General features: G+C 39.0%; 1 protein-coding gene across 4 annotated transcripts in view; it reads left to right on the forward strand.

Moving 5' to 3' along the window:
* Positions 1 to 14,412, forward strand: part of TNFAIP8 (TNF alpha induced protein 8) — a 109,554-nt gene extending 95,142 nt beyond the window's left edge. For all 4 annotated transcript variants that reach the window (XM_074328570.2, XM_019746543.3, XM_074328569.2 and 1 more), the window contains one exon: positions 12,940 to 14,412. In XM_074328570.2, coding sequence (XP_074184671.1) covers positions 13,005 to 13,505 — 501 coding nt within the window. In that variant the 5' untranslated portion in view covers positions 12,940 to 13,004 and the 3' untranslated portion in view covers positions 13,506 to 14,412. The remainder of the gene's footprint in view (positions 1 to 12,939) is intronic.
* Positions 14,413 to 14,902: the final 490 nt, after the last annotated feature.

Genomic DNA, 14,902 nt, shown 5'->3' on the forward strand with positions numbered 1-14,902 from the left:
AACAAGTGTTATGGAAACAAATCATTATTAGTGTTAACCTTCCCACCACTTCCCCCTGAAAACCCTCCTTACCATCTCACTGGCTATACATGAATTATGTTTGGATTATTTCTAAAACCCGTAGGACTCACACATGTCCTTTGCTTTCCAACATATAGGCACACTGCTGGGCAGAATTTCTAACTCTTAACTAGCCAGTGAGTGTTCTGGAAATTGGCTCTGAAATATAGTCACATTTATTTCTGTAAGGAAGGAGTTGACCACATAAATGCCTATAGAATCCAGGAAATAAACATAAATGTGTGAAGATGGCCAGGGAGGGTAGTCTCCTTCTAAAGGTGCCAGCCACAATTTACCTCAGGACAATTGTTGCCATGTGGGACTATGGGCCCATTTTGGTCACATCTTATGATGTTTCAAAAAACATCAGAAACACTGATTTTGAGGTTCGATTTCCCAATATTCTAACATGGACCACTAGTTCTAAGAACAATATAACACCGTGCAGGCCAAATAATGGGGTGTCCAGGTTACAGCCTCTTCAAGACATCCTGGTCTAAATAAAACGGGGATACCTGAGCATTAGAAGCAGGGGAGAAAAAGTTAGAAAGGGGTGGAAACCCCTTCACAGAAAAGTGCCACGCTAGGTGTACCCAGCGGTAAAGTGATCTTGCTCCTGTAATCAATCCTCTGGGGTTTTTTCAGGGTATTTATCCTAGAATTTCAGAGCTTCAGTGTATCTTGATAGGTGGAATGAGACTGTTCACGTCGCAGCCCAGCAGACCCCATCATATCATTTGTTTACCTGTGAGGAGATCTAGCCCTTGGGACATTGACATGTCTATAAAACACATGACTAGCTTAACATTTTAACAGTGATTGGGGAAAAGTTTTGACAAGAATGTTGGGAGGTTGTGCCAAGATGCATATTTGAGAGATGCCCAAGCTGCGGCCAAGAGGTTACTGCTCCCAAAATATTCAAACAGATGGGTTTGGGATATTTGCATGGGTGATTCCAGAACATTTGCCGTAGGGATTGGGTTAGCTAAATATGGTCACTTTTCCAAACAAAAGTGGCTGGTTATTTTGTATGTTTTGGCAACAGGCAGGGAAAGAAAGCAGTAGACAGAAAAAGAAAAGGCATGTCTTTTACCTAGATTCCACTCCTTTAAAACAAAAAATATTACGTTTCACATCCAGCATGTTTTTGTCCCTAGCGTGCAAGTAAATTCATTCATTAAGCTCTAGATCCATGAAATTGAATTGACTTCCTGACACAGCATCATGAATTGCTGTAAAAGGTATTAGTTCACTCCATGCTAGCTGGATCGCCCATTAAACACTTTGAAGAATACAGAGATGAATAAATGTGGTACCTTAGTTGTCAAAGATCATAATCAATAAGATAAGATAGGAGTTTAAGTATCCCACAAGGCAGAAAAGCATGCTAAATGGAGAGAGATTTATTATGGGATTTGAAGAGATCATTCTGCCTTTAGATTTCGAAAAGCTACTTGGAAAAGGGGGCATTTAAACTGAGCCTTAAAGGATGAGCAGGATTTTTTCAGGCAGAGATGGATAGAGCGGGTGAGGGTAGACACATAGCTTTTCTTTAGTGTCTATTCTTTGATGTGTAAGACTTGAGTTCCTTTTTTGGTTCGAGGTGTTGCTTTATCTTGGGGAGCAGACAAACTGCCAAGTGGAATTCTGCGGCTGGCTCAGCAGCATTGTGACATTTAATAGAAAATTCAGAAACAACGAACACTATCTTAATTGCACTTTTCTTACAGAGCGGCCGTATGCTGTAATAGGCAGCAGTGAGTATACCTTAACTCTGCCACTAACTACATGCCCTTCAACAAGTCACTTGATTTCTGAGCCTCGGTTCTCTCATCTGGCTCCCACAGGGTTGAGTAATAAGAGGACCAAACCAGAACAAACACTTTCATAAACATCTGAAAGTGTTCTAGTGAAAGTATTTTGCAAACTGTAAAGTTCTACACAGATGTCAGCTGTAATTTTGTTGTCTGATTGTCCTTGTTATGTGGTCAGGAGCACCCTGAATGAGACCAGAAAGGGTATATTGACTGTTGGTGCCAGTTTTAGGGGCTGGTTCAGTAACTAAACTGCACTCCAGTGTGCTGGATTTTAAAATCTGTTACTGGTTTTCTAAACACTGTGCAAATATAAATATTCATCAGGAGCTAGGGCCTCTGGCAGGATGGGAGAACTTGGGAGTGGAAAAGTATAAAAAGTCTTAGAGCTTGTTTAGAGGATTTTCCTTTACATTCCGGGGTAAGGTTGGATTATATCAACACTGGAAAGGCTTCGTGTCATCAAGAAGATATGTAAATAAAGCCAACTTAATTAAAAAGTCTTTAAGAAAACCATAACATATCCTAATCCAATATAATAAATAAGGAAGGGTTCTTTTTGTTAAAAAAAGAAAGACAATAATTCACTAAAGTCAGTTTTGTATAAATGCTTATAGGATATTTTTTATTTAATTTGTGGCTTAGTGACAGAGCCCCAAATTTTGGTTAATGTGTCATGTAAAAGGAACTAACTTTTTGATTCTCTTGGTTACATTATCAAAATTCTTTGAGGCTTTAATGTAATAAGCTATATTCTGAAAACATTTCCTCTGGATTGTGTGCACAAGCTCGTGTCTGTTTTTTTAGTGAAAAGTTTTTTGAGACAAAATCAAATCTGTTCCTATTCTACTCATAGCATGCCTTCAACGTACAGCCTTCCAGGAGTATATACCTCAGAGCTCAGGTCCTCCATCTTTACTATACAACTGAAGCACACAGGGTATTTCTCACAATTGCCGCTTCTTCAACTGCAGTCCAGGGGACTCTGATTCAGTAGGTCTGGCAATCTGTATTTCTAAGAAGCCTCCCAGCCCTTCCGAGGCAGATGGTCCGTGTCAGTGAGCATGCTACCCCAGATGCCTGCTCTGGCTATCCTCTTGAAAACCAAGTACCTTTGTAGTGACATTTCCTGGGACTTGATGATGTTATACATAGTTTGTGTTTAAAGTTTTTCTGAAATCCATAGGACCCACACGCATCCGTGGGTATCTGACATACAGGTACACTGCTGGACAGTTTTTAGTCCCTAAGCAGTCAGTGGGACTCCTATAGATCAGCTCTGGAATACAGTCCCATTGATTTCTGTAAGGCAGAATCTTTATTTCTTCAAGGTCACTCTCTTGAGTCAGCCTCCTTTTGTGAAACCTTCCTCAAACCTTGCCTCTCTCCGTCACTCCGTATAGCCAAAGTAATGTTCCCTCTCTTTGCTTCCATTGCATTCTGCCAAGCTATGTGCTCATCTGCCCCCCACTCCCATCCTACATCAGGCAGAGTGCCTGGAGGCAAGAGATGGTGTTATTTATCTTCAAAACCACAGTATCTGATCCATAAACTCAACAGAAGTTTTGTTGAATGATTCATGTCTTTGGGTTAATGTATTCTCTTCTCACCTCACACCTATTTCACAAGACATGATCACAAGACTCTGTTATACCAAAACCTCAACAATATCTGCCTTAATGATAGCACTATGAATGATGAATAATAATAGTTTACATAAATTGACCCAGTTGTTTCACATCTGGCAGTGTTCTAAGCTCTTGATATGGGTCATTCTCATAAAAACCTTAGGTATCCCCATTTGCACATGAGGAAACTGAGGCATAGAGAGGTTCTGTAATGTGCCACAGGGACACATTTACCTGGGAAAGTCACAGATCTGTTGTCAGGGTGTAATTACTCATAGTTCCCTTTTCAAAGGTATTCCCATTTGAATGATAATCTCTGTGAATTCCCTAATCATAACAATTATTTGCCCCCATTAAATAAATACCTGTGTTTCACACTCACTACGTCATCATCACTCATTGAGGGACTCTCATTGCTATTGCATGCGTGGGAACAGAGACAGGTAATAGCCATGTGCCTCGAGCATCTCATCATTTTATGTCAGTCATGCATGGAATTATGGACACTTAGTTTTTAAGTCTCTCATCATTGAAAGTTGTAGTGCTTAAGAATTGCAAGCCTTTAAGACTTCTTTGCCATGCTCAGTGTCTATACATATATATGCTTATCAATGCGGGGTGGGGGGGGCGGGCGCAGAAAAACCCAACTGAAAGGATAACAAAATTCTAAGAACGATTGTTGCCTCTTTAGAAGCAGGGTTTGGGCTCAGGACTATGTAGTGGGTGGCAAAGCTGAGAAAGAGACTTTTCGCTTTATATATTTACATTCTGGCTTTTGAACAATGTAAGCATATTTGTATTTTTAAATTATATTTTTAAATGTTTTTAAACTGCTCAGCGATATCATTGGAAATACGGGCTATTTCAAGGGTTGATCTACCTTATGGAATCATTTCCTCCCCAAGGGACACCTGGTCTCTTTCTTTTCTTTTATTTCACATCACTTAGTTGAGTATTATTAGGTCGTCTGACCTTCAAGGGGAAGCTGCATTTTTAAAGCTTATGTCATATAATTAAATTCTTAAGAGAATAGCTTGGAGTGGGACATATCAGGGTTCAACATCTTTTCCACTTACTGACCAATGGCTTTGAGAAAGTAACTTAATTTCTCTGGGTCTCATGTAAAATAGGGTTTACATGTAAAATAGGGATAATAATAACCTCCCTTTTGGGGTGGTTGTAAAGCTTCAATAAGATAACTGCAGATTCTGGGCAGTTCGGGGGATAATGCAGTAAAAATTCAAAAATATCGTGGCTAGCCAGTGGGTTCTCATGACTGTAAACCTCTCATTCTGACTTTGGGTAGCCACAAAATTCATTTCTATTCCTGTAACCTCCGTCCTAATATTTACCAGACTGGCATTCCCTGGGGTCCAACCATACCACTTCATATAAATACCACCAAACTTTTTTCCAGTCCTGGTATTAGTGAACCTAGAGGCATCGGGGTCTCCTGTCAGAGGTTGTGCATGCAGAAAACAATCGAGGCGTCACATGATCAGCAAACTGACCAAAAAAGAGCAGAGATGGAGTTTAATATGAAGTTAAAGAAGTTGAAACTCAGGAGATAACATTTTCAATTTGAAAATCATTACAAAACTAAGCCACAGCAATAAAGGACACACAGTTGAAGCCAAAATTGTGATGAAGAGATTCCAAAATTAAAGCAACAAAAATAGCCTGAGATCACACAGGGAAAGGATTTCTTTTGGACATAATTTCTCTTGTCTATACATTTGGAAAATAGAGGATAGAAAGAGAAATGAGCTGTGTGCAAATATTGGGTATGAGTTCCTGCTTCTTCATTTCGAGGTGATATAATAATAAATAAGGGAGCAAAAACTCAGTGTGCATTTGTGCTTTGTCATGAGCCTAGGACACTGCTGGGTGTTTTCAGATTTGTACCTCATTAAATCTCATGTAAGCTGAAATGATACCCCACTTAGCAGGTGAGAAAACTGAGGTTCAAAGAAATTAAACTGCACCCAAGTTTAAAACCCAGGACTCTTAATCTTGAGCCTTTTATGTCCAACCAATGCTGCCTTTGAGTCTCAGTTTCTTTGGGAAGCTTCTGAAACTCTGGGTAAGATAATATGACTGGTGTGATCTTGTCAGCTGCTGTGGGTTTTCACTTCAACTTTTTTAGCCCATTTCCTTTACATCTTGCTTCTGTTGCACAGTTTTGCATGGATGTCGACACTGTTTCTCCTCGTGTCTTTTTGTAGTAGCCTTCACTTCTGTTCTCCATGGGCCAGTTTTTTGTAGACCAAATTCCCTTATACCATCTATCAGAGTACTTGTAGTACCGAATCTTGCTAACCAGAGATTCAACAACTTAAAAAGGGGAAATTCCCTGATAAAGCAAGTTTTAATACATATTAGATTTTGTTTAAAATGTCATCATGGAAAAGGAAATATGACTCCTAACTAACTGAACTGTGTGAGGTCTCTTTTCACACAACCATCTGGCATTTTGCATTTCTCAGCTCCATATTACTTCCCAAAGGAGTTGATTAATTTTAACCAAATGTGATTCAATACAAAAGACCATCAGAGTGTATTTGAAGTTTAATTTGTTGAGTTCCTGAAACCTGTGGAGAAGGCTGTCTGTGCCAGGCATTTTTTGAGACACTTCTATGTAGTCCGTGTCCATTTATCTTGGGAAAATCTCGAAAAAGTGGGGATCATTATTCTCATCTTATAGATGGGGAAACTGAGTCTCAGTCATCTCCCTGAGCAGTATGGCAGTTCATGGAACCATTAGAATATGTGGACTCTATAAGTAAACTCTTCTTTTTCAGGGAATAAGTTGCCACAGGAAATGTGTACTAGTTCTCACTAGTAAATGACAGGCTTATATTGCAGTGTGTTTTTTTTTTATTGTTTGTTTTGTTTTTCTACTTTAATATGTGGTAAGGGGTACGTTTTTAAGACGGTACACTCATGGCTATCATACAAATACAAAATGGACTTGTAAAAAAATATTCCTTAACTCATTAATTGATGATGAATCAATAAACTTATAAAATCAGTTCAAAGAGAATTTCAGGTGCAACACAGGTAAATAAAAAAACGAAGAATCGGGCCGGCCCTGTGGCTCAGGTGGTTGGAGCTTTGTGCTCCTAATGCCAAGATCGCTGGTTTGATTCCCACCTGGGCCAGTTAACTGCTCCCTCTACAGCTAAGACTGTGAACAATGCCTCTCCCTGGAGCTGGGCTGCCGTGAGCAGCCGGAGGTCAGCGTGACCTGCCTCGGGCTGCTGTGCTGCCAGGAGCAGCCAGTGGCCAGCGTGAGCCACCGGCAGCCGGTGAGAGCTGCCGGGAGCTGCTGTGAGCAGCTGACAGACCGGCGACCAATTGCCTAAGCCGGGGGGAGCGCAAGGCTCATAATACCAGCATGGGCCAGGGAGCTGTGTCCTACACAACTAGACTGAGAAACAATGGCTTGAACCGGAGTGGCGGGGGAAGGGGAAGGCAAAAAAAAAGAAAAAGAAAACGAAGAATCAATTGCACCTCCCCTGGATACGTGTATCTATGGACAAGAGCCAGTTTCAATACTGTCAACTCATGGAATTCTCAAGTAGATTAGTTAAGAACAATAAAAAGAATCTGGAAAGGGGTGCTTATAATTCCTAGTAAGCCACGTAATGATTTTTTTTTTCTTTTTTGGCCCATTTCAAAGTCACCATTTTCCTTGACATTTGTCTTCTTTATTATGTTGCCTTTTTAAATGAGCATGTACTTTTTGGAAGCGGTAGGTAACACAGAGTGAATGACTTAGCTCTCACTGTGATGATGGTTATCATTGGTTTTTAACCCCCTGGGGTCATGAAAATCCACACACCAAAATTTACATTCAGTATCAGGTTAAGGATCCCCTCAAGACTGTTCTTTTGTGTTAGGGCCTCTATCTGCGTAACCTGAGGCGGTTTTTGGGTTAAGGTGCCTGGCACTTGTCTTTTCTCTCTGGATAAGATTGCCTCCCGCTGGCTGCCCATGGCCATTGCTTCTGACCCTTCCAGGGCAGCCCCCTCCCCCCCCATACCCCACCCCTACCGTCACCCCATTGGAATCTCTGCTGCTTTGCTATCTGTGACCCTCTCCCTTCTCCTACATACACTCCCTTTTTCTTTCTTTTTGTTTGCTGTTTCTTTCTCTATCCTATTGAATTCCCCACTTTGCAAGTATTGAGTGGGGAGGCTGGTGTCACAGATACATCACCAGCCATTCGGACTATTCCTGGCTGTTCTTCTGGGGCACTACCAAATCCCAGGGTAGGGAGGTCAATTCTTATTAGCCTGTTGACTTCTTGTGTTTACAGCTAGTTATGGCCACTTTCTTATCCTCAAAGCTGTCTTTTTATTAAGCCCCGTTCAGATTTGGAATTACTCAGATGTAAGACAGACTACAACAGCCAGACATAGTCTCCAAATTGTCTTCTTTCCCATCCTTTCTGATACTGGGCCCACTGGATCAAATTTTAACTAGGCAAGAATTAGCAATGACATAAAGGTGCATCTGAGGTCACCTTTTAAAAGTTCCAGGTATAACAAATTTGATGGGTGAAGAAATTATATATTTGCTGGTGAGGTTGTAAAGAAGTAACTTGAGTGCTTGACTGTATTAGCGATTTCTTAGCTGGAGTGATGTTATGAGGAATTTTTGTTAATTTCAGAAAATTACAGTTTTTCATTAATGTTATAAAAAGGGTTGTTGTTGTTGTTGTTTTTTTGCCTTCTGAGCACTTTTTATCATGTATATAGGGGTCAGTATATTTTTACCATCAATGTTTACCTCCAAATTTATAATTGTTGATGGTAAAACCGGATTCCCTGAATATCAGTTTGCTTTTCAGCAAACACTGCTGAAATGGACTATTTGGTTAAGTCAAGAAAGGGGATACAGAGACCTGGAGGGGACAGTAAGATAAGTAGGTGTGAAATAACACAACTATAATACACTCGTAAATAGTTTTAACGTAATAGTAATCCTTTGTATATTTTTGACATATGGCATCATTTTTCTTTAGTCAACACATACATGTATATTTCCGAACACAGGTGAATTCATCCTAAAAGGTAAAACATTGAGCCCTTTGTCCTTTGAGAACATCTCTTGTTCACATTTTAGTTGTTTCCCAGGATATACCTTTGGTCCATCCCTCTGATACATGCTTAAGCATAGACCCAGTCGGAGGGAGAGGGGAGCCTGTGTTTAATCTTCCACTGTAGCTCAGTCAGAACCATTGCACGCTGCCTTTACGCTGAATATTTGTACTATTGTCCTCCGGTGTTTTCTCATTGTGCATAACAAATTTTTCCTCTTCATAAGAGCTGATTGATGACAGTAAGAGAAACCACACTGTGGAGTGCACTGAAAGGGAAGAAAGCTGCATAGTTAGCTAGCTAAAACAAATATCTGTTTCTCTAGCTTTTAAAGAAAACAAACAAAAACACCCACATACATATGTATGTAAGACTCTCATTTTGCAAGTCAGCATGTCTTCATAGAGAAGTATTTGAGTATAGTGAATAGAGGGGGAAATTGATTCTGCTTCTGACACAGCACCACGTGTCAGACACCCTCGTAGGCCCAGGGGATGACAAGCTATTCAATGTTTGCTCTCATTGCTCTCATTACTAGATTCTAGTTAGGAGAAACAGACATTAAAAATTGAGGCAAGTGATGGGACGTTCAGGAACAAAGAAGTGTGATTGTTAGCAAAGAATGGAAGTGGAGCATCATTTTCTAATTTACATTTTTTTAAATTGTGGAATATTGGGGAACAGTGTGTTTTTCCAGGGTCCATCAGCTCCAAGTCAAGTCATTTTCAACCTAGTTGTGGAGGGTGCAGCTCACTGGCCCATGTGGGGATCACACTGGCAACCCTGTTGTTCAGAGCTTGCGCTCTAATCAACTGAGCCATCCGGCCACCCCAGATTTACATTTTTGAAAACCCTGGCTACTGTATGGGAAGAGATTGGAAAGGGGCGTGGACTAGGGTGGTATCCATCCGTGGAGAGGGAGGGAAGTGGAAAGAATTTAGAGAACTGAGGAAAGGTAGAATGGGGAGAACTTGGTTATAGACGGGGTAAGGGAGACGGGGGTATGGTGGATGACTTCCAGGTGGGTGTCTGACTTGAGTGAATGGATGGAAGGGATGCTATTAATTAAGACAGTAAAGAATGGAGGAGTACTTTGGGGGCAGGAGGAAACAAGGATTCTGTTTGGACATGGTACATTTGAGATGCCTGCCAAAAAGCCCAGGAAAAGGAAAACATTGAATGCATTTGCAAAATGAATCCAGAAAAGAGGTCCGGGCTGAGTTGTAAGGTGGGGGTCGTTGGCACATGGGTGGCATCTGAAGCCATGGAAGTGGATGAGATCACACAAGGGTGAGGGTAGAGAGACACAGAAAAACTTAGTCCAGGACTAGCTCTGAGATATACCAGGCCTTTAAGGGATCTGGTGGAGGAGGTGGAACTGACAGATGAGCCTGAGCAGGAATGGCTACAGGCAGTTAATTTGGTAGGGGAAAAACAATCATATTTCATAATCACACACCACACAGCCCTGGCCAGCAACTCTCAGCCACAACCCCCAGTTGGCTCTGAAAAAGCCCTCACTAACGGTAGAAAAGAAATCTTCTATAAGCATGGCTTCCCCGTCAGGGGAGAAAGAGCTTTATTCTCATTTTAAAAGATGACTGCACATGATATAATCCAAAGAATAAAATGAGAGTGTGAAGCTACTGCTGTGTCTCCAGCAGAAGGTTTGAAGTTCCTCTGGGACAAATGTGAAAGATCAACTTCAGAGATCAACTTCTGTGTCTCGGTTCAGACTTGGTCACCAGTAAACGGGGAATAATCTTGCTTAGTTGGCCACATCCTTGCCTTTATGCTTTCTCCTGGGGGAAGTTAAAATGCTGCACCATAGAGTTTTTGTTTGATCTTTATGTTTGAAATTAAATGGGACATTTAGATTTAATAAGAAAAACAGCTTACAAGAGGTGTGAACTTGCAAGTTCAGCCTTGGGAAAAGGTGCAAAGAGGCATCTTTCAAATCCATCTCCCTCTAGTTTTAGTTATTTCACAATGTACTCAGTATTTTGATCTACTAAACATTGCACTAAGACCCAGATGGGATTTTGTGCCAAGTTCTAATACATTAAAAACAAAATCACCTTTCAACCTTATATAAAATAAATAATTCTTGAAATCCTAAGTTATTTACTGTGTATGTGAAAATGTTAGAGCATCTTTTTCTTTTACTTTTTTTTAAATGCTCACATTGTCAAATTTTTGAATCACAAACGTTGTGATTTTTTCCCATTATTTTTAAGTGTACAAGATATTTTCCAGCCTCAGATCTAGAAATTGCGTAAATATTCACCTTTGTTTTCTTCTACCTTATTTTTGCTTTAATTTAATTGATGTATGGTATGAGGTAAAACTCTAAATTCGTATATTTTGTCCAAATAACCAACTGTGAACCCCTGCTATTTTTATTAAATAACCCTTTTCTTTTGCATCAATTTACAGTGTCTCATTTATCATATAAATACACAAACAAAAATAATATATATTTTCTGGAGCATCCCTTTCTGTATAGATCAGGTTGGTTTATTTGTTGAGGTCCGTATCATAAGTTCAGTAATGGAAGATAGTCCCTGATCTTAGTATGGTAATGTTAACTACGTGTGGGCCATTTCTTTTGATATCAGTTCTTTAGTTTGAATTAATCCATATGCTCTTTTGCAACCATTGAAGAATAGTAATAAAAATGGACTACAGTTTAAAAGATGAAAACATAAAAAAGCTTGGAAACCTTCACAAAGTTGCTATTTCTCATGCTTTTTCACTTTCCTTTTCTTTCTCAAAATATGTTTCATTTATTCTTCTGCAGTTTCAGTTCATGTTTCAGAAGTTTAAATATCGACATTTGTTTGATTGTACAATTTCTAATTCGATCAAGGTGTTATTTCAGGGTGTATGGCCCTATATATTGATGAATGATATTCTCTGGTCATTAAGAACTACTTTGCAGCTACGTATACTATATACCAGGAGCTACTTTGACCCAAATTTCAAATCTAACATGGCAGTTCCACATTGAGGGAGTTGCTCTTATATAGTCTCCCAACCTAGATTTGGGAACAGGTGGCTTTTTGTTTTCTAATGTTGCTAGCCTGTCCAAATTAGAAATAATTGTATGTATTGATACCCTGAATCGTTCCTACATACCTATATTTCTAAGCCTTTTATTTTATGTTACTGAATTAATGCTTTCCAACACCCAGGCCTAAGCTTATATACTGGTGTATGCAGAGAGAATAGTTGATCCTGGACCCAAAGCTGGAATAGATACCCCAGGAGCTGCAGCCCTGAGGACCTTGAAGAAGGGAGAAAGCTCAGTGGTAGTGGAGCAGCACACACAGAGTGGGGGAAGATTTTGGAGAAAAACTAAACCTGGTTTGGTGCATAACCATTTATTGAGCATTTTCACTGACTGGCTATATGCTAGAGGCATCACATATTGTCTCATTAATATTTAACACATACAACTATGATTATATGTATCTTAAACCTCTGTCAAATTAACTTAAGACAATTCCAATAGTAAACTCTAAGCATCAGCTTTTTCTAAGTATGTTGTTCATGTAGCACATTTTATTAGCTCAGACAGTATGTTTATATCCTCAAAGCATATAAAAATTTAAAGGGAACACTATCCATTCATCAGAAATAGCAAGTGATAGTAGGCTCTCCAAGGAACATTTTTTTCCAATACTCAACTTCCGGGAGTTGAAATTCAGGGTGGTTAGGATAGCCACACTGGTAGGTACCGGCCAGTGTCTTAGGAAATTTGACTTTTTGTAGCTAGCTTGTAAAGCAGGGCTTCTCCTTTGGAATTGCTACATGATTTTGCCAGTTTATTCAAATTAATGGCTTTGTCATTTGTTCCTCTTACATTTAAATGAATTTCTTTAAATTGTTCTTGATTACTGTTGGCCCAGAGAACAATTGTGGGGCCGATTTTATATTTTTGATGTGTTTCTTATCAAATTAAACCAGGGAAAAATTGCATTAAATACTTACTGCCTCTTGAGACGCACTATTTTTATAATGAGAAAAAGTTACTTTTATGAAAGTTGAACCCTTTAACTTCTAAACAAAGTATTGACTACATAGCAGAAGGTATAAACTGTTTGAATTGCCAAAGATCTTAAAGATTATGCATCACGAGACTCTAATGCCTAGAAATGTAGGAATTTTTAAAAATTTCTCTTCTGAACAGAAACTAATGTCAGTAGATGGGAGGCAAACCATATAGTGGGACGATGAGAAGGAAAATGCTTCTTAATATCTGTTTCTTACATTGCTTCTCTCACTGCTACTTACTGATTTTTTTATTCTCTCCCCCCACTTTGTTTCTAGTGGCCACAGATGTCTTTAATTCCAAAAACTTGGCCGTTCAGGCACAAAAGAAGATCTTGGGTAAAATGGTATCCAAATCCATCGCTACCACCTTAATCGATGACACGAGCAGCGAAGTGCTAGATGAGCTCTACCGGGTGACCAAGGAGTACACCCAGAACAAGAAGGAGGCGGAGAAAATCATCAAAAACCTCATCAAAACGGTCATCAAGCTGGCCATTCTTTACAGGAATAATCAGTTTAATCAAGATGAGCTAGCACTGATGGAGAAATTTAAGAAGAAAGTTCATCAGCTGGCTATGACCGTGGTCAGTTTCCACCAGGTGGATTACACCTTTGACCGGAACGTGTTATCCCGGCTGCTGAATGAATGCAGAGAGATGCTTCACCAAATCATTCAGCGTCACCTCACCGCAAAGTCACATGGACGGGTTAATAATGTCTTTGATCATTTTTCAGATTGTGATTTTTTGGCTGCCTTGTACAATCCGTTTGGGAATTATAAACCCCACTTACAAAAACTTTGCGATGGTATCAACAAAATGTTGGATGAAGAGAACATATGAGCGTGTGAATTAAGGTTGTGACTGCTCACGATTTATTTGAAGATGGAGCACTGTTGGTTTATGAAGGAGAAAAGAATTTTTTGAAGATTACATGTATTTCAGAAAGACTTTACCCACTTCAATGGTTGGACGTTAACGATAATGTTCTCTGAGGCTCGTTTTATTTGAAGAAAACCATGTTGCCAAAAATTGTGGTTAAAGATGTTTGATTGTCATGCAAATGCAGAGTTATACAAAGGGAAATGTGTATGGCGCCAAACCTCAAGACATCCTTTTTTTAGGGCAGTTGTGTTGGTGGCACATTGGATATTTCTAATGTGTACAGAGTTACGTATTTTGATTCACTTTTATTCCTTACTATGTATATGTACACCTTTAAAAAGCCAAGATCTTTCTCTTGCTGTCATTTCTCCTTTTGAAACTATTCCATTTTCCAGTCCACCTTTTGTTAAAGATTCTTTTGTTAAAGATTTTTGTCATTGACGTTCAAGAATTAACTCTTACTTGAGAATTAAGACATTCAAGAATTAAGGCAGTCACATTTGAACCCTCAGGAAAATAAAAAACTGCTTCTCTGAAATTAATATTGTAGAAACCGACTCTGTTTGACAATATGAATAATGTTTAATGTAAGAATATGCTTCTGGAATGGAGTCCTGTTTTTTAGTACCAACAGCGATACTTCCCACAACGTGATAATTCCCCTAAATGTAGTAACATTCCATTGCTTTGAAATGCTTGCTGAGGGCTTAATTTTTATGTTATCTTGAAAATGTGCTGATGAAATTTCCATTTTTAATGTAAGAGACAAAGATAATTTTCAAATGTAAGAGACAAAGAGAATGTCTAGATTATTCTTGATAAAAGTAAATGGCTTTAAGAAAAATAAAACAATCTTTATTTTAGAGATGAGCCCATGAAAATAATTTAGAGGGATGAGGGAGGGCAAACGGGAAGAATGGATATCGCTACAGAACATGAGAATGAAAATTAATGCATTTCAATGTTTAATAAGGATTGATAGGTAAATAAATAATGTCATTTTTTTATTTAACTGATAAGGTTTTTGCTAATTTTTTTATTTGCTATTTTGATGAGTAAACCAAAGAGTATTTGCATTCCAAGCAGTTTGTGTGTTATTTCTATATAATCTTATATGTGTGAATGACAAAGTGAGTATTTGCTTATTTTGTAAAAAAGAAATGGAAACATGTGTTTCCCCAAAAATAAGACCTAGCCGGACAATCAGTTCTAATGGGTCTTTTGGAGCAAAAATTAATATAAGACCCAGTCTTATTTTACTACAATATAAGACTGGGTTTTACATAATGTAATATAATACAAGACCAGGTCTTATATTAATGTTTGCTCCAAAAGACGCATTAGAGCTAATTGTC

Source organism: Rhinolophus sinicus, chromosome 3 (assembly GCF_057876585.1).
Source record: "Rhinolophus sinicus isolate RSI-liver-muscle chromosome 3, RSI-T2T, whole genome shotgun sequence".
NCBI classification, from domain to species: Eukaryota; Metazoa; Chordata; class Mammalia; order Chiroptera; family Rhinolophidae; genus Rhinolophus; species Rhinolophus sinicus.